At 36.2% G+C, this 27,696-nt stretch overlaps 1 protein-coding gene across 1 annotated transcript in view; it reads right to left on the bottom strand.

Moving 5' to 3' along the window:
• LOC149792339 (protein C-mannosyl-transferase DPY19L3-like) overlaps positions 1–27,053 on the bottom strand; it is a 113,169-nt gene extending 86,116 nt beyond the window's left edge. Inside the window, exons 1-3 of the mRNA XM_089970913.1 lie at positions 26,793–27,053; positions 23,926–24,174; positions 567–657 (exon numbers count right to left, since the gene is read on the bottom strand). Coding sequence (XP_089827039.1) covers positions 567–657; positions 23,926–24,153 — 319 coding nt within the window. The 5' untranslated portion in view covers positions 24,154–24,174; positions 26,793–27,053. The remainder of the gene's footprint in view (positions 1–566; positions 658–23,925; positions 24,175–26,792) is intronic.
• Between the last annotated feature and the right edge of the window lie 643 nt (positions 27,054–27,696).

The raw sequence follows: 27,696 nt of genomic DNA, 5'->3' as shown, positions 1-27,696 counted from the left end.
ACTCTAGAAAAGAAGTTATTTTAAAGACCAATTTTTCTTTGAGTCAAAATTTACCCGACGTTTCACCTACTGGCCCCAAAATGAAGAGGCCTATTTTATCTTGTACAGAAGTCCTCAAAAACTTTGATTATGGTAGGTGGTCTAAAAGTAAAATTATGATGCAAATTTTGTTTTCTTGTTTTAGTCAAAGTGAACTTGACATTTGACAACATAATCAAAAAGCATCTTTCCTATCCAATGTGTAAGCAATACATAACCTTGGCAAAGATACATAATCTTGGCAAAGATACATGGCTGAAAACTCAAAAACCATTGTTCTTCTTTCAATCACCATGTTCTTACCTCTGATCTTTGTGGGTCCATAATCAAAAGTTTTTTTCATACCCCAGGTGCAAGCTCTGTACAAAGTTTGGTAACTGCTGATGAACTACTCAGGTTATTGAGTGGAAACAAACATGGTAACAGATGGATGGATGGACAACACAGTAACATGACATGCTTTATTTCAGTATTAAATAAGTATTCTGAAAGTGTCATTAACGAGTTTATTAAAATAACCAGCATACCCTGTGTTATGGATGGAGCATGGACCATCTGTTTGTAATAAGAATAATACAGGCCGGATTCTGTGCGGAAGGATATCTCCCGAGCCACCTCCTAAAAGTAGAAATGCAACCTTGTATTTATTTCATTCATGGTAAACATGTGCCTGTAAAAAAAAAAGCACATACATGACAAGTCATTTTAACACATGATCACATCACACATATAATTTTAAATGATGATCACATATATTACACATATCACTTTAACGGATCATCATATAATTTTAAGAGATGATCACATATATTACACATATCGCTTTAACGGATCATCATATAATTTTAAGAAATGATCAGATACATCACACATACCATTTTAGCTGATCACAAACATCATACATAATTTTAACGGATGATCACATACATAACACAACATTTTAGCTGATGATCACTTAAATCACACATATCACTTTAACTGATGATCACATATATCACACATAATTTTAACTGATGATCACAAACAGCACACATATCCTTTTAACTTTAATGATCACATATATCACACATAATTTTAACTGATCACATAAATCACACATAATATTTACTGACGATCATATATATCACAAATAATTTTAACTGATCACATAAATCACACATAATTTTAACTGATCACATAAATCACACATAATTTTAACTGATCACATAAATCACACATAATTTTAACTGATGATCACATATATCACACATAATTTTAACTGATCACATAAATCACACATAATTTTAACTGATCACATAAATCACACATAATTTTAACTGATGATCATATATATCACACATAATTTTAACTGATGATCATATATATCACATATAATTTTAACTGATCACATAAATCACACATAATTTTAACTGATCACATAAATCACACATAATTTTAACTGATGATCACATATATCACACATAATTTTAACTGATGATCATATATATCACATATAATTTTAACTGATCACATAAATCACACATAATTTTAACTGATCACATAAATCACACATAATTTTAACTGATGATCACATATATCACACATAATTTTAACTGATGATCATATATATCACATATAATTTTAACTGATCACATAAATCACAAATAATTTTAACTGATCACATAAATCACACATAATTTTAACTGATCACATAAATCACACATAATTTTAACTGATGATCATATATATCACACATAATTTTAACTGATCACATAAATCACACATAATTTTAACTGATCACATACATCACACATAATTTTAACTGATCACATACATCACACATAATTTTAACTCATGATCACATACATCACACATAATTTTAACTGATCACATAAATCACAAATAATTTTAACTATCACATAAATCACACATAATTTTAACTGATCACATAAATCACACATAATTTTAACTGATGATCATATATATCACACATAATTTTAACTGATGATCACATACATCACACATAATTTTAACTGATCACATACATCACACATAATTTTAACTGATCACATACATCACACATAATTTTAACTGATCACATACATCACACATAATTTTAACTGATGATCCCACAAAATTCATATTTACTAGAGTATGACATTGAATTTTGCTCAAAACAATTTAGTGAAAATGTTATAGCGACCACTGACATAAATGTAGATATTTATATAACCTTAAATATGCTGAAGGCCTATTAAACCAAGCCAAAATAAAATTCAGTAAAAGCATATACATATGGGCTTAATATCAAATGAATAGACTCATTTCAAATAACACAACCTTCATCAAAAGGATAATATCAAATGAACAGACTCATTTCAAATAACAAAGCCTTAATCAAAAAGACAATATCAAATGAAAGACCCATTTTAAATAACACAGCCTTCATAATAAAGATAAAATCAAATGAATAGACTCATTTCAAATAACAGCCTTCATAATAAGATAATATCAAATGAATAGAATCAGCTTCATAATAAAGTGATTATCAAATCAACACTCATTTCAAATAACACCCTTCAGCAAAAAGATAATATCAAATGAACTCATTTCAAATAACACAGCCTTTATAATAAATATCAATTTTTTTTCTTCAAATAACACAGCCTTCATAAAAAATATACTATCAAATCAAAAGAACCATTTAATTTAAAACAGCCTTCATAAATAAAGATAATATCAAATGAATAGACCAATTTCGAATAACACAGCCTTCATAAAAATATAGGTTACCAAATAAATACACTCATTTCAGATAACACAGCCTTCATAATAAAGATAATATCAAATGAATAGACCAATTTCAAATAACACAGCCTTCATAAAATATATGGTACCAAATAAATACACTCATTTCAGATAACACAGCCTTCATAATAAAGATAATATCAAACGAATAGACCAATTTCAAATAACACAGCCTTCATAAAATATATGGTACCAAATAAATACACTCATTTCAGATAACACAGCCTTCATAATAAAGATAATATCAAATGAATAGACCCATTTCAAATAACACAGCCTTCATAAAATATATGGTACCAAATAAATACTCATTTCAAATAATACAGCCTTCATAATAAAAATAATATCAAATCAATACACTCATTTAAAAGTAAGTCTTCATGGTAAAAATTGGCATAATTTTGCTTGTTTATCTCAATCATCATAAAACAACTTATATTTAGACAGTAAACGCAAAAGGTATTTGGGATCTGAAATAAAGTCTCAATTTAAAAAGTAACGCACACATTTTATTTATTCTGAATATTTACACATGAAGAATTGTCTTTTTATAAGATAAATATAAGTAATTACAAATTCATTTCATTATGTTGTCATAACTACAACTCTACAACCTTTACAACTGTTTGATACATTAGAGACAAAAAAAACTGTAGAGCAATACAAAAGGTCATAAACATTTAATTTGAAAATAAATAGTTTAATGAAAATTATGGCATATCTAAAGAATAAATTACTCCACCCACTAAATATCTATAATAATTCTTCACAATAAATCACTGAACGGTATGTGAATTATATATAATTTTAGGGAAATGCATCCATCAAGAAAATAATTACAGAAAACAATCACAAGATAATTACATGTATGTGAAAATAACGTGTATTCTATTTCTGTATGCAGATGTCAGAATGTGATTTTCCTTTTTGAACAATAATTATGCTTAATAACTGATGAATGGTCACTCATCTGCTTGCTTTATATCTCCTCTCTGATTGATAACAATGTCCATAATCCATATGAGACATTTTTAAAGCAGGCTGAGTATGCTATCGCTTCCTTGTTTTCCTTGTTTGTAAAGTGGGAAGGAAGCTGGAGGTAATGTTGGGCCACTTTGTACCACCTATCAAATTAATGGCTACAATTCCTCACTGCTACACCTGTCAAATTATTGACTACAAATCCTCATTGCAACACCTGTCAAATTATTGACTATAAATCCTCACTGCTACACCTGTCAAATTATTGGCTATAAATCCTCATTGCAACACCTGTCAAATTATTGACTATAAATCCTCACTGCTACACCTGTCAAATTATTGACTATAAATCCTCACTGCTACACCTGTCAAATTATGACTACAATTCCTCATTGCTACACCTATCAAAATTAATGGCTAAAATTCCTCACTGCTAAGTTTAACCAATGATACATCCAGATAAAAAGGCTGTGAGATTTTACATTTTACAGAATTCTTTGAGATTTGCATACATTTTGAAAGACATCGTTTTTTCACCAAGGTCATCGATTTTTACTGACGAGAAATACAAACAGGTTGCCCTTTTGGTTAACCATATATTGGAAAAACTGCAAGTTGTTTGGAATGTGCACACAATCATGCCATGACTGGTTCACTTAAAACACACATCTTTATTTGAAAACACCTGCAAGGTCTTTATGTTCAAATATCACAAGGTAAAAAAACCTGCCATAGCAAATCTCTACTTACATGATGGACTGAACTCAAGTAGATCTAGAGAAACTTTGATCATCCACACAACATGTGGCTCCAAAACGCAAACAAAACTAAAATGAATGTAACAAAGAATGTTTAACATGGAAACCATTTCCAAACGAGTCATGATCACAAGTGGGTGGTGTAAGCAATGCAAACAATGGACAAAAAGATATTACCATTACCTTGATATTTGAAAACCAAAGATGGTTTTCATGAAAAAGTTTCATGCTAACTGCATGCTTAAATCCCATGTACAAACACACTAACAATCCTGTAACACTTAGAATAAGCTGGCCCAGTGGTATTCCAAATAACATGATGGTCTCTCTTCCTAAACTAGGTATCCCATTACCCTTGTTCAGACCATTTCTTTGATGGCCACCATATTTCTGTCGACCACCCTTCCTTCTCCGAAATTCTGTCATATCTGGTGTTTGTGCCTTCCAGTTGATATTGAGTTTTAGATAAATACCAAGTTATCTTCCAGTCTTTTAATCTCTAGCAAGTCTTTTACCTTCTTTCACTTATAAACATGAAAGTTACATTAGTACATTATAATCTGTATTAAGTCCATACACTGCCATGACTCAAAAGATCATCTACTAAATCTCTGCCAGTTTGTGTGCAGTATTTAAATGTGATCCAATAAGCATCAATAAAGGTCAATAATTTTATATGGAGAAACAGCCAGCCTTATGTGAGATCAGGGAAATAATATCCTCGGATCAATAAGAATATGCTGTCTGAAGCATGTGGCTGTGTAACCTGACAAGATGCAAGCACCATATTTGCTCGTGCATAATGCACATCAAAACTGTGAACAACAGCAACCCTGATTTGTCACCACATAATGCACCAGCAAATCAGGGTCAATTTAATTAATTCTACTTGTAATTTAAAACAAATATTGTCAAACCTAATTAACTGATGCATTATGGGATTATAGATCAGAGTCTATATGGTTTGCTGTGGATAACTCACACAACATTATGGGATGGCAGACCAGTCTGCAGTGGACAACTGATGCATTATGCGATGGCAAATTTCGAGTCCACACAGTTTGCAGTGATTAGGTGATGCATTATGGAATAACAAATCAGAGACTTCATAGTGTGCAGTTATTAACTGATGAAGTATGGGATGGCAGATCAGAGTCTACACAGCTTGCAGTGATTAGGTTGTGTATAATGGGATGGCAGATCAGCAGTCTACACAGCTTGCAGTGATTATGTGGCACATTATGGGATGGCAGATCAGTGTCTACACAGTTTGCAGTGAGTAGGTGGTACATTATGGAATGGCAGATTAGAGTACACAGTTTGCAGTGAGTAGGTGGTACATTATGGAATGGCAGATTAGAGTCTACATAGTTTGCAGTGATTAGGTGGTACATTATGGGATGGCAGATATGAGTCAACAGTTTACAGTGATTAGGTGGTACATTATGGGATGGAAGATCAGTCTACACATTTTATAGTGATTAGGTGGTATATTATGGGATGGCAGATCAGAGTCTACACAGTTTACAGTGATTAGGTGGTACATTATGGGATGGCAGATCACAGTCTACACAGTGTACAGCAATTAGGTGGTACATTATGGGATGGCAGATCAGAGTCTACACAGTGTACAGTGATTAGGTGGTACATTATGGGATGGCAGATCAGTCTACACAGTTTACAGTGATTAGATGGTACATTATTGAATGGCAGATCCGAGTCTACACAGTTTACAGTGATTAAGTGGTACATTATGGGATGGCAGATCAGACTCTACACAGTGTACAGTGATTAGGTGGTACATTATGGGATTGCAGATTAGAGCCTAAACAGTTTGCAGTGATTAGGTGGTACATTATGGGATGGCAGATTAGAGTCTACACAGTTTGCACTGATTAGGTGGTACATTCTGGGGTGGCAGATCAGTCAACAGTGTACAGTGATTAGGTGGTACATTATGGGATGGAAGATCAGTCTACACATTTTATAGTGATTAGGTGGTATATTATGGGATGGCAAATCAGAGTCTACACAGTGTACAGTAATTAGGTAATACATTATGGGGTGGCAAATCAGAGTCTACACAGTGTACAGTGATTAGGTGGTACATTATTGAATGGCAGATCAGAGTCTACACAGTTTACAGTGATTAAGTGGTACATTATCGGATGGCAGATCAGACTCTACACAGTGTACAGTGATTAGGCGGTACATTATGGGATGGCAGATTAGAGCCTAAACAGTTTGTAGCAAGTAAGTTGTACATTATGAAATGGCGGATTAGAGTCTACACAGTTTGCAGTGATTAGGTGGTACATTATGGGATGGCAGATTAGAGTCTACACAGTTTGCAGCGATTAGGTGGTACATTATGGGATGGCAGATTAGAGTCTACACAGTTTGCAGTGATTAGGTGGTACATTATGGGATGGCAGATTAGAGTCTACACAGTTTGCAGTGATTAGGTGGTACATTATGGGATGGCAGATCAGAGTCTACACAGTGTACAGTGATTAGGTGGTACATTATGGGATGGCAGATCAGAGTCTACACAGTGTACAGTGATTAGGTGGTACATTATGGGATGGCAGATCAGAGTCTATACAACCTGTAGATGGATGCCATTATTCACAGACATATAAAGCAGATTCACAAAATTACTGCCACAGACTAGTTACTCTGAAGCAAAATTTAATTCAGCATCTGTGTAAAATTGATTTTTCAAGCTCACTAATCTTTCTACTGCTTTGAGACTAAACCTGGATCATATGTCATGCATTATTCTCTGTAGACTAGGACATGAAGACTAAACCTGGATCATATGTCATGCATTATTCTCTGGAGAACGCACTAGGACATGAAGACTAAACCTGGATCATATGTCATGCATTATTCTCTGGAGAACTCACTAGGACATGAAGACTAAACCTGGATCATATGTCATGCATTATTCTCTGGAGAACGCACTAGGACATGAAGACTAAACCTGGATCATATGTCATGCATTATTCTCTGAAGAACGCACTAGGACATGAAGACTAAACCTGGATCATATGTCATGCATTATTCTCTGGAGAACGCACTAGGACATGAAGACTAAACCTGGATCATATGTCATGCATTATTCTCTGGAGAACGCACTAGGACATGAAGACTAAACCTGGATCATATGTCATGCATTATTCTCTGGAGAACGCACTAGGACATGAAGACTAAACCTGGATCATATGTCATGCATTATTCTCTGGAGAACGCACTAGGACATGAAGACTAAACCTGGATCATATGTCATGCATTATTCTCTGAAGAACGCACTAGGACATGAAGACTAAACCTGGATCATATGTCATGCATTATTCTCTGAAGAACGCACTAGGACATGAAGACTAAACCTGGATCATATGTCATGCATTATTCTCTGGAGAACGCACTAGGACATGAAGACTAAACCTGGATCATATGTCATGCATTATTCTCTGGAGAATGCACTAGGACATGAAGACTAAACCTGGATCATATGTCATGCATTATTCTCTGGAGAACTCACTAGGACATGAAGACTAAACCTGGATCATATGTCATGCATTATTCTCTGGAGAATGCACTAGGACATGAAGACTAAACCTGGATCATATGTCATGCATTATTCTCTGGAGAACACACTAGGACATGAAGACTAAACCTGGATCATATGTCATGCATTATTCTCTGGAGAACTCACTAGGACATGAAGACTAAACCTGGATCATATGTCATGCATTATTCTCTGAAGAACGCACTAGGACATGACGACTAAACCTGGATCATATGTCATGCATTATTCTATGGAGAACGCACTAGGACATGAAGACTAAACCTGGATCATATGTCATGCATTATTCTCTGGAGAACGCACTAGGACATGAAGACTAAACCTGGATCATATGTCATGCATTATTCTCTGGAGAACGCACTAGGACATGAAGACTAAACCTGGATCATATGTCAAATTATAAGGTTCAGATGATGTGACAGTGTGAACACATTCATAAATGGATCAGAAAGACCAAAATTACATCTCTCTCTCTCACACACACACACAAACATGTAAATGTGCATGTATTTTGGATCCATTAAAAATAAGGATTTTCTCTAGCTGAAATAGATTGATCTAATTTCTTTGTTTGTAACTCCAACTGCCAAATTACCTGTTATTCTTCCATGATAAAACACACCTGATGATAAACCAACCCTCCCCATTAAGTTTGGAGTAAATTTAAAGCTATTTTCAATAACAAGTTAATACTTAAAAAATTAACGAGGTGTGGGAATACCATGAGATAATAGTATGAAAAATAGAAAATGATTTAGCCTTTTTTTTAAGGTCAAGAATCCTTGTGTAATATTGGAGTACTTTACTTCCTGAAAAACACAGCCATGAGTCAACACAATGAATCACTTAAAAATGGATAGGCTGGTGTGCTAGTTTTTGTGATACTCTTAGCTGAATATAATCCAAAATTAGAAAAAATATGTCACACAACAGTCTGTAAGACAATATCTGATTCAGCATTTAAAAAATTCATCAAACTGCACAGATCGAAGATCATTGACTCCTCTTAATCAAAAAGAAAGAGGTAGGCTGGCGAGTTTTTTCAATGTTACACAATCAAGGAGATCAAATTAGTTTACTGTGACCAAAAACTTGTGATTTGTCTCAAATACTCATTGGTGACTTCATCATTTTCTTTCAAGTGATTGTTATTATATTCATTAGGATTGTTATTACATGCATTAGGATTGATACTACATTCATTAGGATTCATTTTACATTCATTAGGAATGTTATTACATGCATTAAGATTGTTATTACATTCATTAGGATTGTTATTACATTCATTAGGATTGTTATTACATGCATCAGGATTGTGTAGGAATATTTCTGGTTATTTAACAACAGACAGAATTGACAACTTTGTAATGTTACATCCAATCTTCTGGAGTTCAAAGTGCTACAATACACAATGTCATATAAATATCATAGTGTGGTGTTCAAGTCATATCATGGCGTTACAATAGTGTTCAAATCATATCAATGGCACAATGCAATATTCAAGCCATATCAATGACATACTGCATTGTTAAAGCCATATCAATGACATAATGCAATATTCAAGCCATATAAATGGCACAATACAACATTCAAGCCATACCAATAACATACTGCATTGTTAAAGCCATATCAATGACATAATGCATTGTTAAAGCCATATCAATGACACAATACATTGTTCAAGCCATATCAATAACATACTGCATTGTTAAAGCCATATCAATGACATAATGCATTGTTAAAGCCATAACAATGACACAATACATTGTTCAAGCCATATCAATAACATACTGCATTGTTAAAGCCAGATCAATGACATAATACATTGTTCAAGCCATATCAATGACATAATGCAATATTCAAGCCATATCAATGAGATAATGCATTGTTAAAGCCATATCAATAACATAATGCATTTAAAGCCATATCAATGACATACTGCATGTTCAAGCCATATCAATGACATAATACATTGTTCAAGCCAAATCAATGACATAATGCAATATTCATGCCATATCAATGGTATAATGCAATATTCAAGCCATATCAATAACATAATGCATTGTTAAAGCCATATCAATGACATAATACATTGTTCAAGCCATATCAATGACATAATGCAATATTCAAGCCATATCAATAACATAATACATTGTCCAAGCCATATCAATAAAATAATGCATTTAAAGCCATATCAATGACATAATGCATTTAAAGCCATATCAATGATATAATGCATTGTTCAAGCCATATCAATGACATAATACATTGTTCAAGCCATATCAATGGTATAATGCAATATTCAAGCCATATCAATGACATAATGCATTGTTAAAGCCATATCAATAACATAATGCATTTAAAGCCATATCAATGACATAATACATTGTTCAAGCCATATCAATAACATTCTGCATTGTTAAAGCCATATCAATGACATAATACAATATTCAAGCCATATCAATGGCACAATACAATATTCAAGCCATATCAATGACATAATGCATTGTTAAAGCCATATCAATAACATAATGCATTGTTAAAGCCATATCAATAACATAATGCATTTAAAGCCATATCAATGACATAATACATTGTTCAAGCCATATCAATAACATTCTGCATTGTTAAAGCCATATCAATGACATAATACAATATTCAAGCCATATCAATGACATAATGCAATATTCATGCCATATCAATGGTATAATGCAATATTCAAGCCATATCAATGACATAATGCATTGTTAAAGCCATATCAATAACATAATGCATTTAAAGCCATATCAATGACATAATACATTGTTCAAGCCATATCAATAACATTCTGCATTGTTAAAGCCATATCAATGACATAATACAATATTCAAGCCATATCAATGGCACAATACAATATTCAAGCCATATCAATGATATACTGCATTGTTAAAGCCATATCAATGACATAATACATTGTTCAATCCATATCAATGATATAATGCATTGTTAAAGCCATATCAATAACATAATGCATTGTTAAAGCCATATCAATAACATAATGCATTGTTAAAGCCATATCAATAACATAATGCATTGTTAAAGCCATATCAATAACATAATGCATTGTTAAAGCCATATCAATAACATAATGCATTGTTAAAGCCATATCAATGACATAATGCATTGTTAAAGCCATATCAATGACATAATGCATTGTTAAAGCCATATCAATAACATAATGCATTGTTAAAGCCATATCAATGACATAATGCATTGTTAAAGCCATATCAATGACATAATGCATTGTTAAAGCCATATCAATAACATAATGCATTGTTAAAGCCATATCAATAACATAATGCATTGTTAAAGCCATATCAATAACATAATGCATTGTTCAAGCCATATCAGTGATATAATGCATTGCTTTGTGCATCTAAGTGAGCAGGTTTAGCCCAATACTTTAAGTGCTTATTACATTATATATATTAATGATTATAATATATATTTTCAAAAAATTAAATTTAAAAAAAATAATATTACAAACTTCCAGGGATCGTCCTGGGCTTCGCCAATGTCGCAAATTGCGATTTTTTTCCCTTATTGGCGACAAAAATATCCCATCTGGCGATTTTTGGGGCGACAGACTTTTTGGTTATTTAATTTGTACATACAATCATAGATTTGGACTGGATAAATTAAAAGGGAGAACGAAAGGAAGCCACAAACTTGACTAAGCAATGCATTGGAATCAATCTGTTACACAAACAATCCTTTGTTCGTATTGACAACCCCATCTTTACAGTGCATTGTTACATCATAATCTGCTTATGCTGACATCTGGGCTGAGTATGCTGTGATACAGTCAATCATGCTACCGAACTATACCTACAACTGACCGACTTCTGAAGACGCGAATAGAACAGATACAATTAATTGAATGGCTAAATCTTCTGTTGTTTTTTTTTTTTTTTTTTTTTTTTTTTTTACATATACCAGTACAATAGTTTTGCTGAACCTTCATAGAAAACTGATAACTTCTGAAGTACCGACTACTGTGTATAAATACAAAGCAAATGGAAAAATCTCAATCACAATTATGTCTGTCGCCAGTGCAGCATTTTACTCATTGATCTTTTCCTTTTGCCATCAATCCATGTTAGGGCTGCTGAGACTTAAACTCCGAAACAAGAAATAGCACAAAACAAAAACAACAACCAGTTTTGCATAATTAATAATAATTATTTATTTCTCAAAATACAAGAGTGAAAGAATCTCTAAATTGAGTGTGAATTTATGCTTATATATACGGTCCAATATTGCCAGGTGTTAATTCGTGTAAGTTTCATTCGTGGGAATGTAGATCCTATTTTGTTTGTCGAGAAAATTTATACAGCATTCAGTGATCATTCTTGGGATTTAGGAAGCAATTCACTACAGGCTTTGTTAAGCTAGCCATAAGGGGGGGGGGGGCTGCTGATAGACTACTGGTGTCACCTGTCAGTGCTGTGGACTGTGAACGTGGATTCAGTAAGATGAACCTCATAAAAACTGACATCAGAAATAAACTCTGCATCTCATCTCTCGAGAATTTCATGAGAATCAGCATGTACAGATGTGAAAAATTAGACTTTGAAACTGCATTCAACAAGTGGGCAGCCCTAAAATTGCAACAGATCTTCATGTAACACTTTGTAACATTTTGTTAATGTTTGTTGTAATTAAAGAATTAAGTAACCCATCTTTTGTAATTTTCATTGCCTGTTACATTAATAGACTAAATTAACACTTGGAAAAATGTACACTACTTGTTCTGGTGACACTTTTTGAAAATTGGCGACAAAATATTGAGGTTGGCGACTTTTTTGGCGACAGCTTTTTAAAAGCCAGGACCATCCCTGAACTTCCCATAATTGATTTGTGCATCTTACTGAGCTGGTTTAGCCTAGTACTTGAAGTGCTTAGTACTATACATATATAGTGGTGTTCGAAGTGCTCTGGGAGGGATAGTACCTCGGGGGGCGGGAGGGGGGGGCAATCCATGCACCTTCGGGAGTAACTCATCCATCTTTGGTCCCCACCAGGTGCTCATCTCTTACCTGTGGCTCCAAACAGCTGTAGCATACGCAGCAGCCACACCACGGACAACAGCTTCGACTGGCCAGCTAAACCAGGTTGAGCGTAGCCAATGGGCTTCAAACCCTCGGTGACTTAGGAACTTGCTTTGACAGACTGGGCAAAAGAGATCATCTGAGTGATCCAATGGCCAAGAAGGCAAATCTGCAAATGCTTTGTGGAGAGTGCAGGGCATGACAAGGCAATGAAGACGTCATGGCTATCCAATGCAGCCGAAGTAGTCCCCAGCCATGATGAATCTTTGTACCACTGAGTTCCAACTACCAAGGACAAGAGAGTGAGGCTGTCTCTGTGCATAGGCTGTTTCACTTTAATCTCCTTCACACACAGGTTATGTTGTGCACCTATCAAAGTCCTACGGCGATGGGCAACTGGCGACGCAATAGGTGGAGATGACCATTGAGAGTTGTAGTCAGAGACCTGCACAAAGGCGGCCCTTGGACAAGTGGTCACTGATCTGTACCCAGGGCTGCAGAACAGTCTGGCAGCATCTAGGGCAACTGAGCAGACCTTTTTCAGGACAACACTGCTCACCCTGCATAGGAAGAGGCCTATAAATGGTGGCCCAAAAAATAACCTGCCCTTCAAAATCTGGCCAGCTTGCAATGGATGGCAAGATCATCCATATCTGCGGTTGAAATTATCAAAGAAGAAAACTTCTTATTGGAGCATGGAATATCCGTACTCTCATAGACAAAGAGAACATAGCAAGACCTAACAGGAGAACAGCCCTAGTTGCTAAGGAGCTTTCATGCTACAATATCGACATTGCTGCCTTGAGTGAAACCAGGTTCACAGATGAAGGTTCTTTGACTGAGCTAGCAAGCGGCTAAACCTTCTTCTAGCCCAAAACGAAGACTAGATCCATGGAGTCGGCCAGGCCATCAAATCAAGTCTTCTAAAGCAGCTTCCAGACCTGCCTGTTGGTATCAATGAGAGGTTAATGAAACTGCAACTACCTATCAGCCACACAACAATCATCAGAGCCTATGCCCCTACCCTCTCGAGCCCAACAGAAACCATTGAGCAGTTCTATACAGACCTCAGCTCAGTTCCAGCTGAGGACAAGATCATACTACTGGGGGACTTCAACACCCGTGTTGGCTGTGATTATGGTTGATGGAAAGGTGTGATTGGAAAGCACAATCTCGGCAAGATGAACAAAAATAACCTGCTCTTACTCAGCAAATGCGCAGAATTTGACCTCCTAATCACAAACTCAATGTTCAGAATGGCAAACAAACACAAGAACACCTGGATGCACCCCAAATCTTGCCAATGGCACTTAATTGACTATGTAATAGTCCGCCAGCGCAATGCCCAGGATGTCCTCATCACCAAGGCCATGAGAGGAGCAGAATGCTGGACAGACCACAGACATGTCCAAACGACCCTAAACCTGTGCACTGCCCCATATCATCTAAGGCATCCTAAGCTTGTGCGCACAGCCTTCAGCATTGTCAAACTCCAGCAGCCTTCCACCATGCTCATTTTCCAGAAGAGCCTAGATGACAAAGCTGTCCACCAATGAACTTAAACGTGGAAATGCCTATGAGAAATGGAACAAGCTCAGGGACATGATAAGAGAAACAGCTATGGCATCTCTGGGCCCCAAGAAGTGAACCCATCAAGACTGGTTCAACAAGAACAACAGTGCCATTGAATATCTGCTTGCCAGAAAGAATAAAGCATTCATGGACTGGCAGAATGACACAAACTCCATCCCCAAAAAAGTCTGCTTTAAATCCTATCAAGCTGAGGCTCCGAGCGAAATTGCAAGATGCATGACTATTGGTGGGAAAGGAAAACTGATGAAATGCAACACTTTGCTGACACTAACAACTCCAGAGAGTTCTACAACACCATCAAGTCAATCTTCAGCCATTCAAAGTCTGGCTCTGCCCCCTTGCTTGCTGCAGATGGCAGTACACTAATAAAGGACAAGGCTAGCATTAAGGACAGATGGAAAGAACACTTTAGTCAGCTCCTAAACCTGCCCTCATCGGTCAGCCAATCTTTTCTTAACCAAATACCCCAGCAGCCAAGATACGACCAACTGGATGTTCCGCCAATGATACATGAGCTGAGGACAGCCATTAAACAGCATCTATACGGAAAAGGAGATGCCAGACGACCTCTACGACACATCAATTGTGACCCTCTTTAAGAATAAAGGCATACATGCGGACTGCAGTAACTACAGAGGCATCTCCTTGCTCTCCATGGCTGGCAAAATACTAGCTCACAACATTCACAACAGGCTTATTTTAGCAGTGTCAGAAGATAACCTCCCCGAGTCTCAGTGTGGCTTTCGCCACAGACCACAGCACCGTTGACATGATTTTCGCAGTGAAACAAGTCCAAGAGAAGTGCCTTGAGCAGAACATGAATCTGTATGCCGTCTTCATGGTCATGACAATACAGTCAACAGATATGCAATTTACCAACCTCATCCGGCTCTTTCACGATGACATGACGAGAGATTCTCTCGGACGGTGAACCTCTGAGAAATTCCCCATATCTAACTGTGCCAAACAGTGATGTGTACTCGCTCTGGTAATCTTCAACCTCTTCTTCACACAAATACTGCCCCATACCATCCGTGACCTTGGTATCTACATTAGATATCACCTGGATGGATCAGTATTTGATCTCCAATGCCTAGCTGCAAAAACTAAGACGCTAGAAAGACTCAACACTGAAGCACTCTTTGCAGATGACTGTGCCCTCATGGCCCATAAAAAGACTCACATACTGAAGCCTCCAACCTATTTGGACTCACAATTAGCCTAGGAAAGACAGAAGTCCTCTTCCAGCCAGCCCCAAACACTGTTCCTTCACAAACCTGCATCACCAATGGCGACACGCAGCTGAAGAATGTTGACAGTTTCAAATACCTTGGCAGCACAATATCCAGTGATGGCTCCCTGAACAAAGATATCACTGCAAGGATCCAAATAGCCAGTCAAGCACACGGATGACTCTGAACCAAGATCTTGCAGCACAAGGACATACAACTGTCATTAAAGATGAAAGTGTACAATGCAGATGTCCTCACATCTCTCTAGTATGGCTGTGAAACGTGGACTGTCTATCGAAGACATATCAGTCAGCTGGAACAATTGCACCATCGCTCCCTGACCGGACCGAATCACCAACCAGTAAGTCCTTGACAGAGCCAACACAACAAGCATCAAAGCCAAACTAATCCAGCCCCAGCTTCATTGGACTGGCCATGTCATCGGCATGGATCAAAACAGAATCCCAAAGCATCTGTTCTTTGGCGAGCTAGCCAAGGGCAACTGAAGCCAAGGCCGCCTTCGCAAGAGGTACAAAGCCAATCTCAAGACACATATCAAGTGGACAGACCTTCAACCCCACCAGCTTGAGCTCGCTGCCTCAGACAGAAACCACTGGCGAGCCCTGGCCAGAAAAGCCTGTTCCACCTTCGAGGTTGATCGCCGCCAGCGTCTTGCTGCAGCTCATGAGAGTCGTCACAGTGCTGTATCCCAGTCACCCCCAACCACTGGTATCCCATGCCCCCACTGCAACTGCATCAGAATTTGGACTCTGGAGCCACATGCAAATCCACAGTTGATGAGTTCACACAACTTGTCTTCCTCAGCTCAAGAGACTACCAAGAATATGTATGTATGTATGTATGTATGTATGTATATATATATATATATATATATATATATATATATATATATATATATATATATATATATATATATATATTTATATATATATATATATATAAAATACTAATCATTATAATATATATTTCTTTCTTCGTCATAAACCTACCTACCTGCCCTAATTTTGAAAACAGTGCAATAGAAAACATTTTTCGGCCTTATATAATCCAATATTAAATCACTATCAGCACTGAAGAATCTTCCACACAAAATGTTTGGGTTGTTTTGCAATAATACTTTCAGATCGTTTAATCAAAATTATTGGTATGCCACTAATAAAAAGCATTTCAAATAGTTGACTCCCAGGGTAATAAATCCTAACTAGAAATGTAAACCACCTATGTGATTAAAATCTGGTATGCCTATGAAGACTAGTCAATAAAATCAATCAAATTTTAGTGGAAATTAATGTAGCATGAGTTGATTGCTTGTAGCTACAACAACGCATAACCTTTAGAAAGACCTATAAATATTCGATTTTAATTCTACTTATTTAATACATTCCCAGTTGAATAATGAAATCTAAACTGAATAAGGTTGGCTAACTTATCACAATTACACAAGGAATAAATAATTTGGTCTCGTTCAATACCTGGGTACAAGAACACGATCATTTTTTTGTTGTTTGCTTTAAGGCTTGGATTAAAGCGCTTACCATTATGGATCACTAACATCTCACCTCTGTCTACATGAGTTCGAGTCCCAGGCTCGGCCAATGTAGGTACGTGAGAAAGCTTGCCAGTAACTTCTTGGGGGTATGTGGTTCTTTCTGGGGTTTTCCATGGTTCTTCCTCCACCATTTATACTGGCTGCCATGTATAGCCTATCTTGTGCTGAAAAATGGGGTTAAACCCTAGAACAACAACAACATCGACCTGGATTACACTGATACAGAAAAACAAAACAATTGCAGTTTGGTCTCTTTTTTTGGCTTGTACTGATATAAAATTACAAAATATTACAGTTTGATCAAGTTTGATCAAGATACAACACCAAGACACTGTGAAAGACCAAATTAAAGCTACAGATTATAAGGTCAACAAGATCAAACTACAGCTACACATTATGAGATCAATAAAATCACATGACAGCTGTGGGTTTTGAGGTCAACAATATCAAACTACAGCTATGGGTTATGTTGTCAACAATATCAAACTACAGCTATGTGTTATGAGGTCAACAATATCAAACTACAACTATGTGTTATGAGGTCAACAATATCAAACTACAGCTATGTGTTATGAGGTCAACAATATCAAACTACAGCTATGTGTTATGAGGTCAACAATATCAAACTACAGCTATGTGTTATGAGGTCAACAATATCAAACTACAGCTATGTGTTATGAGGTCAACAATATCAAACTACAGCTATGTGTTATGAGGTCAACAATATCAAACTACAGCTATGTGTTATGAGGTCAACAATATCAAACTACAGCTATGTGTTATGAGGTCAACAATATCAAACTACAGCAATGTGTTATGAGGTCAACAATATCAAACTACAGCTATGGGGTTATAATGTTAATGAGATCAAACTACAAATGTGGGTGAAGAGGTTAACAATGGGCCCAACTGAATGAGTAATTTACAGTTACACTTAATTCCAGTTGTGGTATCCACTAACTGAACTAAGCTATATATCAATATTAAATTTATGACCTGAAGTGGTCACTTCCTTGACCTTCCTTGACCCAAAGTGGCCACTTCCTTGTTTAAAGTAAATTACTGTGAGTTCTACAGACATGGTCAAACATGCTTTTCCCCAATTACAATTACTGTGAGATCTACAGACATGGTCAAACATGCTCTTCCCAATTACAATTACTGTGAGATTACAGACATGGTCAAACATGCTTTTCCCAATTATAATTACTGTGAGATCTACAGACATGGTCAAACATGCTTTTCCCAATTACAATTACTGTGAGATCTACAGACATGGTCAAACATGCTTTTACTATTTCAAATTACCATGAGATCTACAGACACAGTCAACTTTTTTTCCCAATCCAAATTAATGTGAGGCATCTACAGACATAGTCTACAGTCTTTCTCATTTCAAATTATTGTGAGAGATCAACAGAGATGGTGTACCTGATTTCTCATTTAGAATTACCAGTTAAGATGAGGTATCTACAGACATGGTCAACATGTTTTTCCCAATTCAAATTACTGTGAGAGATCTACAGACATGGTCAACATGTTTTTCCCAATTCAAATTACTGTGAGATATCTGTAGAAATGGTCAACATGTTTTTCCCAATTCAAATTACTGTGAGAGATCTACAGATATGGTCAACATGTTTCCCCCAATTCAAATTACTGTGAGATCTACATATATGGTCAGCATGTTTTCCCTATTTAAATTACTGTGAGAGATCTATAGACATGGTCAACATGTTTTCCCCAGTTCAAATTACTGCCAATATACAGACCAAGAAGTTAATCATCAGCAACATTTTCAACAGGTTTAATTCCAATTTTCAGGTTTGATTTTCTTCCATCTGTGACAGGTTTTTTTTAAAAGCATGCATGCTTTTGTTTTAATGCATGTTTTTGTTCTATTTAATACGCATGTTTTTGTTCAAATGTACTATGCAAGTTTTTTGGGTTCTATTTACTATGCATGTTTTTGTTCTAAAGTACTGTGCATGTTTTTTTGTTCTATATAATATGCATGTTTTTTTTGTTCTATTTACTATGCACGTTTTTGTTCTATTTACTATGCATGTTTTTGTTCTATTTACTATGCATGTTTTTGTTCTAATGTACTATGCATGTTTTTGTTCTATTTACTATGCATGTTTTTGTTCAATTTACTATCATTTTATTCTGGTTTTAACATTTTTGGCATAGTTTCTAAATCAGAAATGAGTTTTCCTTCATTGGTGTCAACATTATAGCATCATAAACAAACGTATCAGTGTTAGCAGAGTTGGTTTGAAAATGAATATCATTAAAAATGATAAGAAAAAGGATGGGTCTTAATACTGAGCCATAAGGGATACCAGATTTAATGTTCAATAAAAACTTTCTGTGATCTACCTATCAGTGTGACTGAGACTTTGATCAGTTTCATTAATCATAAGTCAATTCACACAGCCTGCATGATGCCATTTTTTCTCCTAACATTCAAACCAGTTATGCAAGTAACCTCACTCTTTTGTGTTCACTGGACTTAATCGCTGTATGGATTTATTTGATATTCATTAGATTTAATCATTGTATGGATTTGTTTGGTATTCATTAGACTTAATCGCTGTATGGATCTGTTTGGTATTCATTAGACTTAATCCTTTTATGGATTTGTTTTGCATTCATTAGGCTTGGATGGAGGCATTCACTGGAATTTATACTGAATTCAAACCTGGAATTGTATTACTATGATTCAACAAAGGACTGTTGACACATCAGCATTCCATAAGCTATGTTTTATAATTGTTCTACATCACAAAATTAGCCAGTCTAAGTTTTGTGTGAGTTGAAAGTCTTGGCCCTGTTGCACTCCTCATCAATGACTGTCCAAGGGGCGTGTAATTGGAAGTCTTGAGAGACAATTCTGTAAAAGGGCAAAGATATGATCATGAAAATGGGGAAAAGATAGCACGGGAAAATAGTTCCACACAGAGCAACTCAACACAATAGGGATGTACAAGAAATCCATATTGCTATTGAGACCCGTAAGAATCTGGATGCAAGAGAGAAGTCATTGTTGGCCACATCACATGAGAAGTCAGGATGATAAATCAACCTGAATCTATTACCGGTGTTGAATCTGGAGTAACCATCAAACAGTCAGCAGAATATGCAGTCACAATGGACTACTGAGTTTGAAAACTCGTGCTTGCTTTTATGTGAAATTTTTCTAACTGTATAAACAGAATTGCTAACTGTATTTTCTAAATAATTTTTGGTAATTATTTTGCTAATACAATTTCATTTTGTTTACCAGCACCACCACATAACCTTCATATCAATGTTCAGTATGTCTTAATGCATTGGGCCAGTGACCAGACTTATTCCATGTACATGCTGACTGAAAAAACAATCAGCAACTTTATTTACCTAATAACACATGGCCCTTTTCTGCCCTGTGCATTCATTATATTGCAAGTACAGGTTATATGCAGGTACTAAGTAAACACAATAACTAACCATGAAAGTAAATACCATTCCATATTGTATTAGATGCATCCAACACAAGACACTTCTTAATTTATACCTGCAAAAAGAGGAACTTTTACTGATCCAATGGATTTGAAAGTACCGTGGTTTTAGTGATCTATTGGAAAACTGACTTACCTTAGATTAGTGGATCAGAGTTAATCTAAAGCCCTGAGTTTGTACAAATAGATCAGCAGAAACAAACACATCTTTGATGGACTTGAGAAATGACACAATTTCAGCCAGAAAATAAAATGCACTTCTGAAAGGCCTAGGATGGTACAAAGTCTTACAAAGGAATTCATATATTTAGGACATCTACCTATGCTTGTAAATTACTAAAACATAACAGGTGGTTCTTCTTCTTGCTTTTGTTTTAAATCTGGAATTTTGGGGGGGAAAGTTAGAATAATCATAAATGTAATTATATTCCCCACTAATCTGCAGCAGATACAACCATTTTGTACAAACAGTTGATGCTATTTGAACTATTTTGTCATGAATAATGCAAAAACTCTGTTAATATCATCAAAATTCTTCACAAGATTCCACAGCAATTTGCATATATTCCCAACTCACAGAAACTATCAATGTATTGGTACAGTGAAAAGGTACCATGGTATGTTCCACCAGAAAAATTCAGTGGTAAAATGGTATACCAGTAATACTGCACACCTCTACAAGCCACCCACCATCAGCTGTACTGCTTTGGTTTAGCCTGATTGTACAAGTACAACCCATACAACCATCAAATGCCATGCTTTGGTTTAGCCTGATTGTACAAGTACAACCCATACAACCCTCAAATTCCATGCTTTGGTTTAGCCTGATTGTACAAGTACAACCCATACAACCCTCAGATGCAATGCTTTGGTTTAGCCTGATTGCACAAGTACAACCCATACAACCCTCAGATGCCATGCTTTGGTTTAGCCTGATTGTACAAGAACAACCCATACAACCCTCAGATGCCATGCTTTGGTTTAGCCTGATTGTACAAGAACAACCCATACAACCCTTAAATGCCATGCTTTGGTTTAGCCTGACTGTAAAAGTACAACCCATCCAATCCTCAAATGCCACGCTTTGGTTTAGCCTGACTGTACAAGAACAACCCATACAACCCTCAAATGCCATGCTTTGGTTTAGCCTGATTGTACAAGAACCCATACAACCCTCAAATGCCATGCTTTGGTTTAGCCTGATTGTAAAAGTACAACCCATACAACCCTCAAATGCCATGCTTTGGTTTAGCCTGATTGTACAAATACCACCCATACATACCCATACAACCCTCAAATGCCATGCTTTGGTTTAGCCTGATTGTACAAATACCACCCATACAACCATGCCATGCCTTGGAGTCTGCCTGAAACTACAGGCCATACGATTAGGCCCACCAACAGGTATCCGGGTACTCTCACACTGATAATAACAAGGTAATAAAATGAGTAGCCATTTTTACCATATGCAAGTTTTCTGCCAGTGCACATGGCCTCATTAGCCCATGGCTTGTAAAGGCAGAATACCTGTACTTGTTCAGTGACAAGTAGAGTTCGACTTCTTGTAAATATTTGACCTTAACCTCTTAGCTTGTTTTCCCACAAGACTACCCTACTGAATGAGCCACAAATGTGATACATGTACTTGCTCAGTGCCAAGCAACAGAGGTCCATTATTTGATCTTGCTGCACAATAGACATATGTTCAGTTGCAACCTTTAATTGATTTCACAAACTGTATGAACAAAGTGTTACTTACAGAGCACAATCAAAAGCAATCATATATGACAGTGAGGCCAAGGAAAAGGAGTCAAGAGGATATTTATGATGACAATGACAATGACACCATGACAATTTACTATACAACAGTTTTGTCAAACATTTGTTCAATTTATTTACTTCATATTTTCCTATGAATATATACAAATGAGTTCTTTTATTTATACTTTGACCACCAAAAAATATACACTTTGCAAGCCATTCATTCCAGTGTCAACCGACAACAAAGCAGTTTAAGTTTGAAGACACTTAAAACAATTTCCCTTTGATCCGGTACCCAGGTAACCGACCACAAGGATTGACGGGTACCCAGTAGATGTTTACCAAAATTTACACAGTCCTAAATAAGACTCTCAGCTGCCCTCTTTTGAGTCAGCCTGAAAGTACAAACCACAAAGCCACTAAGCCATACAGCCCTCAGTTGCAATCCAGGCCGGATTAAGGTCCTTGCAGGCCCTAAGCACTTCTTGAATAAAACAACTGACACTGAAATGGCTCTGCCTCTTTGTGTACAAAACTTTTCAGCAACATGGTTTTGTCGGCCCTAGGCACATTGCCTACTGTACCTATTGGATAATAGGGCCCTGGTTGGACTGCTTTGATGTCAGCATGAAAGTACATGCCACCCAAGCCATACAGCCTTCAGACACACTGCTTTGGTGTCAGCATGAAAGCACATGCCACCCAAGCCATACAGCCTTCAGTTGCACTGCTTTGGTGTCAGCATGAAAGCACATGCCACCCAAGCCATACAGCCTTCAGTTGCACTACTGAAATTACGAGCCACTAAGCCATAAAGCCCTCACTCACAGTACTTTGGTGTCAGCCTTGAAGCACAAGGCATACAGTCCTTATCTGCACTACTTTGGTGTCAGAATCGAAGCAAAAGCCAGACAGTCTGAAATACACTGCTTTGATGTCAGCTTCAAAGAACAAGCCATACAGCCCTCAGCTGCAATGCTCCAAAAAGAAAGGCACACATATAAAAAAAATTGACTTACCGGAATATTTGAGAACCAGATCCAGTTTTCATGAATGAGTGCCATGTAGGTGGCATGTTTATAGCCAGCAGCCAGCATTACTGTTACCCCTAGCAACATGTTCCCTATGGTCAGCATACCACCAAAACCAGACTCTGCATCAGATTTCTCTGGTGGTGTCTCCGTGATCTTGTTTTTGGAATCTTGCTTTTTTACAAGCCGTGGCTTACGAGATCTGACTTCTGGCATTGCAGATGTTAGTTCTTTCCTCTAGTAATAATAATAAAATTTGTTTAGTTGGATCAGCAAATAACAGAAGCAGGAATACATTTAACAATCAAAATGATGCAGCACTGACAAAGTACATACAGACATACATACATACATACATACATACATACATACATACATGCATGCATGCATGCATGCATGCATACATACATACATACATACATACAAAACAATTGTAATACAAACATAAATAGGCATGATCCACCAAGGATGACCCACAAAAATTAACAAAACTTTTACTAAGTTATGAAACTACTGTTAAGTATTACAAACTTAAACTCTGCTTCCAGAATAAAAGATATCACTAAAAAGCCTTTAGTAAATATCACTAAAAGGCCATTAGTAAATATCACTAAAAAGCCATTAGTAAAATGTCACTAAAAAGTTGTTAGTAAATATCACTAAAAAGCCATTAGTAAACATCACTAAAAAAGCCATTTGTAAAAACCACTAAACTCGGTTTTCTTGATTTGCCTTGCTCTAAAAGGTAGGACTTGACTAATTTAAATGATCTATATTCCAAAAGAAATATACTTTCATTCAAAGGGATACATGAAGAACAAAATATGCTGGTGATAGAACTTGAAATAAGCGTTATCAAAATGAGCTGCTCATGAAATACCTACAGAAACAGATCTAAAGTAATGAAATGCAATGTCACAAGAGATAAAACTGCAATAATATTTGCCTCAAAATATTTCAAAATTTATTTTAATTCTGCAAACAAATATCTGGCAAGATCTCAAATTGTGTGTGTATGTGTGTGGGTGTTTGTGTGATTTAGATTTTTAATGTAGTTTTAAAACTTTTAGTCATATCACTACATTGTCTGCAGTCTGGCAGTTTATAGTGATGTCTAGCACTGGGAAATCATGCTGCAGACATGTTGCATCATGTCCCACCCAGCCACATTATCCTGACACCAGGCCAACCAGTCCAAACACTAACCTCTTATTACAGAGTGCCATGTGCAGCAGCTGCCAGTACCATTTTTGGTATGACTCTGCCAGGGTTCGAATCCATGACCTCCCGCATCTGAGGCAGATGCTCAAACTACTTAGGTCACCATAGATGTACAAAATGGTCTGGAGATCTATGGAAATAGTATTGTGTCTTGCAACATCTCAAACAGTCAGGAAATGTATGGAATCAAAATTGTCTTAAACTGCATGTTTAGGAAACAAGTCTTTAAATAAGGACAGATCTGGAAAGGTATTCTTAAAATTGTGCACCATGGTTGCATGCCTCTGCAGTTTCTTCATAATTCTTTCCTTCATTCTTCCACAAAGCCTTTCCTATGTAACTGTGAGAGACAACATTTTAGGATGACTCTAACTTCTCCAATTTTATTTCAGTTTTGAATGTTGCAATATATGAGTTACATTAACACTGGTAAGTATGAGTGGGTGGGGTTCAGTTTATTGCATGTAGGTAATAAAAAATAATTGTTTATGCATCTTCATATGCAGTTATTGATTATGGCTGGATCAGAGGCCAACAGGAGTCAACTTCAATATAAAAAATAAAAATACATAAAAGAAAGCAAAATCCTTTGTTTTGTTTTCATTTTTTTTTATGGCAGGACCTATTCTATACCTGCAAATTTTGGGAAAATACCCTTCTCCTTTATTTGGAGAAATTAGGAGAAGTTTCAAAATTTAGGACGAATTAAACAAAGAAGACAAGGTATGCACAAGTTTTTGAGAAATTTGTATGATTCCTGCAATTATGAGTCCTAAGATATAAATCCTTACCCAATGTGGACATTACATTGTATCCCAATGTTGACATTACATTGTATCCCAATTTTGACATTACACTGTATCCCAATTTTGACATTACATTGTATCCCAAATTTGACAGCATATGATTGGATAATTAGATAAATATATACCTTTACATGATTATTATTGCCTTACAATGGAAAAACTGGTTACTGTAAATGAGTTATGAGGTTTACGGCTGACCAAGGACATATAAATTTCTCTGCATTTTTCTGATTTTTCATTAAGTTTGTGGATATAAGAATGATTAATCCAAAAGTGTACATCTGTAACAATCTAACTGCATGGCTCTAACTGCCATTGCTTTCTGTGTTTAATAAAAAAAAAATGCTGATTAATGGAAATATTACATTCTGACCAGTGAATAACAAAACCTTCCTCAAATAATTGCAACCATTGTTGTTGTTTTTTGTTTGTTTTTTTCTAGGGGGGTAATACTTTTTTTCGGGGGGGGGGGGTACTACTTTTATCTACTGTCCAGATTAATTTCTTTCAAGTACCGATTGCTTTGCAAGATTTTGTTCGCCTTTAGCATTAAGGCCCAGCTGATGATGTGTCATTATACATAAATGCAGGCTAACCTCGAAAATCGTATGGGCTGACCAATCGAAGATCGATTTATGAAATGCGTAAACCCCTCATCTTAGGTCGATAAATCAGCCCTTCACCCGTTATGATATTGATAACCCCAACATCAATATCATCACAGGCGAAGGGCTGATTTATCGACCTACCCTCTGTTTTATGTAGATCTTCGTCATTTGCACAGCTTCCAAAAATTCGGCATAAAAAAGTTTCAAATATAACTCTGACCTGTGATGCAGTGCTCCCTTGGTATCAGCTCAAGCGCATTAATGTTTCCCGAAAAATCGCGTGAAGAAAATTAGATATGCAATGTGGTAACTGAAGCACCGAAGGCCATTACAAACCACATATAAGTTCTTCCAGTCACAATACACGTGGTCCAATCCTGTAAGCCGATCGAAGAGATTAAAATATGGCAGGTTCTCATTCAGTTATCATGTATACGTCTGTTTCGAACAATGCACGGTCTACTTGCACTGTGTAACTTCCCCCGATAGTGGTCTAAGGGAAGTAACTGTAAATTAGTGTTTATACATGTTTCTAGATCAGTTCGGCACTACATCACAGTAACTTTTTTGCACCGCACAGCGTCAACCAGAACTTATTTAAGAAAATTATTTGTTAAAAACATTATTTAAAAAAGAAGTCTATCCAGCGAAGAGTTTTGCCCGCAGTTTTATAACGGAATAGTTTGCTCTTTAACGATTTTAGAAAGTCTAAGTCAAAAATGTATAGTACTTCTTTCCCTTGATCTAAACACTCAGTCCAATCATCAACATAACACTGTTGTGCTTAACAGCTGTATAATTTCTCGAAGGCGTGTTGTTTATTAGATATGATAGAAAAAATAAACTCGATCTTCATGATGACAATGCGAGCTATATGCTAAACGCTTTGCAAAGAAGACTGACAAGTGTGTATGGAATCATCGGGTAATTACTGGCCATGATTGTTATTTTGTTTTTAGTTTTTGTTTTTGTTTTAAATAAAGCTGAAAACTGACATTATACTTGAGCAGATCTCTCAATATATTACTTTATTTTCGGTCAAAGAATATATTGGGATGAAAATCATAAGGACCGCACGCTTTGAATTTGTTTGACACATGTAGCAACTGTTGAACTCCTCAACA

The sequence above is a fragment of the Sinohyriopsis cumingii genome, chromosome 9 (assembly GCF_028554795.1).
Source record: "Sinohyriopsis cumingii isolate HCF-2022 chromosome 9, ASM2855479v2, whole genome shotgun sequence".
NCBI lineage: Eukaryota > Metazoa > Mollusca > Bivalvia > Unionida > Unionidae > Sinohyriopsis > Sinohyriopsis cumingii.
Note: the sequence above shows the minus strand (reverse complement) of the source record. Positions and strands in the feature narration are given on the sequence as shown.